Source organism: Amphimedon queenslandica, unplaced genomic scaffold (assembly GCF_000090795.2).
Source record: "Amphimedon queenslandica unplaced genomic scaffold, v1.1 AMPQUscaffold_11387, whole genome shotgun sequence".
NCBI classification, from domain to species: Eukaryota; Metazoa; Porifera; class Demospongiae; order Haplosclerida; family Niphatidae; genus Amphimedon; species Amphimedon queenslandica.
Genome location: NW_003548371.1, coordinates 1 through 5,416, shown reverse-complemented (window position 1 = coordinate 5,416; position 5,416 = coordinate 1). Strand labels below are relative to the sequence as shown.

Genomic DNA, 5,416 nt, shown 5'->3' with positions numbered 1-5,416 from the left:
AAGATCACGTGATCTACAGCGGCACGCGGCTGTGAGAGAGTGATTCTCCTGAGCATATCTGGTCTGTCCTATCTACTGTCCTCCATTGTGTTAGTGGGGTGAGTCCACGATCCATTCAACGTGCTATCTGTTTTGTATTGTCGTCCATGCTATTATTATTATTATTGTTATTGTATTGTATCTCTTTAGAAAATCCTTCTTTGTATGATGCTTCACAAAGCATTCCTTATCTTGATTGGGTCATTCAGAAGGCACTACGCTTGTATCCACCAGCACCAACGTAATTGAGTACTATGGTCCTTTTTTAATTTTATTTACTATTTAGTATGAGCTGTTTGTGTAATGAGACATGTACAACTAATGGCGTCACAACCCCTGAAGGATGTAGATTTATTATTCTGATACTGAAGTCTGAAGATACATATGTCACCAGAGTATTGGGATCAGCCTGAAGTTTTCAATCCAAAACGGTTAGATCTAGTTAAAAATTTAATCATTAATGATTCCTCTTGATGTACAGGTTTAGTTTAGAAGGCAAGGAGGGTAGGAATCCTCAGGCTTACATTCCTTTTGGTTCAGGACCAAGGAGTTGTATTGGAATGAGGTTTGCACTAATGGAGGCTAAGGCTTGCTTAGTGAGTATATTGAGGAAGTATAGGTTTGAAAGATCACCTGATACTCAGGTTAGCTGATCACAATCATGGGAGTATTAACTTACGGTATATTTTTTTATTTATGCATGTAGGTACTGTTGAAAATGGTAGTAGCTGCTTTGCAATATCCAAAAGATGGTATTTATCTTAAAATTGCAAAAGTTTGAATGAACATACGACTGATTCAGTCTCCTAGTAGTTGACTTATTTCTTTACACTGACTATACAAGTTTGATTGTCAATTTATTACTTTTTACTGTGTCTGATATTTTACTTTATCCATTAATTTTTGCTGCATAATTAGAATTAAAGTCATTAATACGTGCTTGTCAGACAAGATACATGTAAGCAGTAAATTTTATTTTGAGGCTTTATTGCTTACCACTTGCCACATGCACAAACTTATTTAGAGAGCCTGTGGCCTTGTTCTCATGCATGATTTAGCTTTAGCTACCTACAAGTAGAAAAAGAGATTTTCTATTATAAGAGTCTAGTTTAGCATGGTAGTTTGGTTATCTTTTACGTCCTAAATAAATAGAAATATGTGGTAGCTCCCAGCTGGAACGCTATGACTACTTTTATCTGATACGTAATGTAGTCATACACTCTAATTAGTATTGGTGTCACATTGGACATTTTGAGCAAAAATTTATTTTTGGAAGTTGCTATTGAGTCTGTATCAATTACATGTAAAATGAAGGGGTACTGATGAGAAGTTGTATCACATTTTTCACGTCATATGTATTTATTGTACATTAAAAATGTTATTTAGTTTATTGTGAAGGAGAGAGAGAGAGAGGAAGGAGGGGGAGGGCGAAGGGGGAGGGTGAGGGTAAGGGAGAGAGAGAGGAGGAGAGAGGAGTGAGTAAGGGATAATTGAATGAGTGTAGGAATTAAAGAGTTAGAGGGAACTCAGGGGAAGAGAGAAAGTGAGTGATGAAGAAGCTAATAATTATTTCTTGAGGACAATGAATGTGCTTAAGAGTATTCTTCTACTTATGTGTATTAACTCTTAAAATGCAATTTTTTATAATAATGATAAGGTAGATCTATGTATTCATGTCATTATACAATTTAATATTAGTCATACAGGGAAATGACCAAATTTAGTCATAAGAACAATAACAGCTGCAGTAGGAAGTACAAACATTTGGTCACTGATACGCTTCAGGGGATTCTCGTATGACAATGATGAATACTTGATAATAGTCTAGTCTAGTATAGTACCGAAATACACCCACTTTTTTGTGCTCTACTTAGTGAGGGCATAGAAAATTTTGTTCTTGAGTTATTCTCAAGATGATTGATGTCTCTCAATGGAGAGCAAGTATTGGACTGTGGAACTACTGTCAAGCTGCCTCCAGTAGACCAGCTAATGGCCGCCACTCTTACTCATTCAAAGCTAAAGTCGAGGCTAAAGTAGACAGCTGGTCAGGCCATACTACATCAGGAGAGAAGACATCTAAACTGCCAGCAGTTCTGTCTTTCACTGTTTCCCTTCTTTTATCTTTATTAAGATGTATAAAGTTCATTTTTTCCCCTTCAACTGGTAAACAATTTAAGAGTCTATATGTACATAGTTTATTATCATAATATGTATTTATAATAGGTATAATTTCTGGTACAGCTATGATCTGCCTCCAGTCATTAGTCTTGTTTATAGCTACTATTTGCAGTAACTCTGACCTGATCTATTATTTGGTTTTACTTCTCCTCCTCCTGTTATCAGGAGATGTTGAAGTCAATCCTGGTCCTATGATTGATGATCAACCATCTTGTCTCTTATTTGCAAAATGTATTAAACCACTTGTCGACTGGAAACCATTTGCTCTTTGTCTTCCTGGAATGACACAATCTGATGTCAGTATAATTGATAAAGCAAAAAGAAATGCTCACCTCCAAAAAATGGCTTTACACAAGAAATGGCTACAAGCTAATCCTCAGGCATCATGGAGAGATGTCATTAATGCTTTGAAACAATGTAAAGAGAATGAACTAGCTAGAACTATTGAACATGAAATGGAATGGTCTACTGGAGGAGCTAATAATGATGGCAATACATCAACGAATCCTACTGGAAAAAATTCTAATGATAATATGGAAGCCATGACTAAATTTAGTACTAATCCTGGTCATATAACAGGTAAATATGATATACTTAATATACAATGTCTCCCATTAACAGATACACTATACACTGCAGGTAATCTAATGGATATATTAAGGACTCATTCTCACCTACTCACTGATGGAATTTCATGTAATCTTTACAGAATAACAAGTGAACTACTTGCTAAAGGATTGATACCACAACAAGCTTTTGATGATGTACTTGTAATGGGAGTTATGACTGATTATACTAAAGCAATGAAACTGATGAGTGTATTGCAAAGACAGTTAGAATCATCTCTTAATCCAGAGCAATATCTGATTAATATATGTCATATATTAATAAACCAACACCACTGTACACTAACAGATATTGCTACCTCTATATTGCACCAGTTAGGTGAGCACATGTATACATTATCAGTGATCAATATATAGTCATTATATCTCAATACATTAGGTCAGTCTATACCTGATAATGTCAGTTCACATACTGTACTACCATCACCAGTTGATGATATATTTAATAATACAAGAGGTAAAAATTTTAATGTGCATATACAATTGTATTTATGTACATGTATTAATAGGTCAGTCTGATATAGCTAAACCCATTAGTGCAATACCTGGTGATGTTCAAGTATATGCTGACAATATGAGACAGCATTACAAACACCAACCTATTGTTGCTACAGACTGGCCACCAAGAATTGGAAAAGACTTCTTCGGAAGATTAGCACTAGTAGAAAAACAAGATTCCAATACACAAGCAGAGTCAGCTTGGCATCTGCTAAGAGGACAAGTTGATAAAACAGTTAAACTAACTGGCAACAAAGAAATAAGTGTTGAAAATGTCCTTCAACCCACACATAGTTCTCTGTCTCTCAGAGTAGTAATAGATGGTCCTCCTGGTATTGGCAAGACAACACTCTGTCGTAAACTGTTAAACATGTGGTCAAATGGAACACTGGTACACAGGCAGTATGACTTGGTACTTTACTGTCCTTTAAGGAATAGCAAGATTGCTACAGCTACTACACTAGCCGAGCTATTTGAGTTTAAAAGTTCCAAAGTTTCAAAAGTAGTTGATTGGTTGTCCGATAGAGATGGAGAAGGATTACTGATAATCTTTGATGGTTGGGATGAACTAAGTGAACACCACAGACAGTCTTCATTAGCTGCTAGTATCATTTATAGAAAGCAGTTAGGTCAATCTTCAGTAATTGTTACCTCTCGTACTTATGCCTCCTCTTCACTTTTAGAAATTTCTAATCTAAGTAGACATGTTCAGGTCATTGGATTTTCTGAGGAAGAAATATCAATAGTAATCATACAAACTCTTCAAAAAGATGCAAAACTAGCACAAGAACTCATTGATAAGAAAAGGGAAGCTGAGAAAAACAAAAAAACTTTCACGACTACTCAAAGCAGTAGGGACTCACAACTAGCAGTAAAACTCATTAATGATCTTAAAGTACGAGATGATGCTCAATCATTGTGTTATATACCACTAGTCTGTTCCATGGTCATCTTAGTTTATTGTAAGGAAGGGGGGCATTTGCCAACAACACTCACTCAACTGTATGAGAACTTTATCCTACAAACTATCAGAAGGCATGTTAAAAGACATGACAATAACCCACATACTTTAGGTAGTCTTTCTTCATTACCATCACAATTAGCTAAACCTTTACAAGAGATGTGTCGATTAGCCTATACTAATCTGGCTGATACAACAATGACATTCTCTTCTTATCAACTACAGTCACTGAGTGAGGCAGTCCAGGAAGACTATCTTGGATTGATGACAACATTCATAGAATATGATGAAGAGATGTATCAGTTTCTTCACTTGAGTATACAGGAATTTCTAGCTGCATGGTGGATAGCTAAGCATGAGAAGAAGACAGAGGAAGTTTTTAAGGATCACTTTGATGATGATCACTTTCGAATGTGTCTGAGGTTTGTAGCAGGTCTAACTCACCTTGAACATGAGAGCTATGAACAGTATTTTAATAAACAACAACTTGACTTACAGTGTAAGATCGAAGCATTGTTTGGATTTGAGACTTATCAACTATCCTACTTTTATCAGAATTCTGAGATTAATTTTAAAGAAACTGCTCATATCCTATCTGATGATTTTGACAGTATTCCAAATCTTTTGCTTCAACTCCTGTATGAATCACAGAATAAAAGATTATGTCAAGTATTAGCACAATCCATCAAGAACCACTTATTGTGTCTGGATAGAGTATCATTAGCATTATCATTGTTTGACTGGATGTGTCTCAGCTATTGTATAAGCAATTCTAACACAACATGGGATCAGTTGCATCTGGGTGAAGTATCTAATCAGTCACTATCAGTCTTCACTGCTGGACTAACCAATAACTCACTACAGACCCAGTGTAAGAGACTGGAGGTAAAGTTGAATGGACCCACTGATGAACTAATACACAAATTATTACAGTCAACACTCCTACACAATATTCAGGAATGCTACTTCGAATTATCACTAACTAGTCAATATGCTCCCTGTTTTGTCTTGTTACAGTTCCTCAAACTTCCTCAACTAAAGATACTGCACTTAAAAATGATTGGTCCTACTGTACCAACAGTTAACACTGATACAAACTACACAGACAAGTACA

General features: G+C 35.8%; 3 protein-coding genes across 3 annotated transcripts; all 3 read left to right on the top strand.

Moving 5' to 3' along the window:
* The first annotated feature begins 333 nt into the window (after nt 1–333).
* On the top strand, nt 334–953 carry LOC109589367 (cytochrome P450 3A19-like). The gene is made up of 3 exons (XM_020005461.1): nt 334–470; nt 521–683; nt 746–953. The coding sequence occupies exons 1-3, from the start codon at nt 424–426 to the stop codon at nt 818–820; spliced, it is 285 nt and encodes a 94-aa protein (XP_019861020.1). The 5' UTR covers nt 334–423; the 3' UTR covers nt 821–953.
* Nucleotides 954–1,863: 910 nt separating this feature from the next.
* LOC109589366 (uncharacterized) lies at nt 1,864–2,931 on the top strand. The gene is made up of 4 exons (XM_020005460.1): nt 1,864–2,202; nt 2,263–2,796; nt 2,839–2,856; nt 2,927–2,931. The coding sequence occupies exons 1-4, from the start codon at nt 1,953–1,955 to the stop codon at nt 2,929–2,931; spliced, it is 807 nt and encodes a 268-aa protein (XP_019861019.1). The 5' UTR covers nt 1,864–1,952.
* A 350-nt stretch (nt 2,932–3,281) lies between these two features.
* LOC109589365 (NACHT, LRR and PYD domains-containing protein 10-like) lies at nt 3,282–4,192 on the top strand (the record flags this gene model as incomplete). The annotated part of the gene is made up of 2 exons (XM_020005459.1): nt 3,282–3,300; nt 3,353–4,192. A coding segment is annotated over exon 2 (775 nt), but the record flags the coding sequence as incomplete, so codon positions are not given.
* Between the last annotated feature and the right edge of the window lie 1,224 nt (nt 4,193–5,416).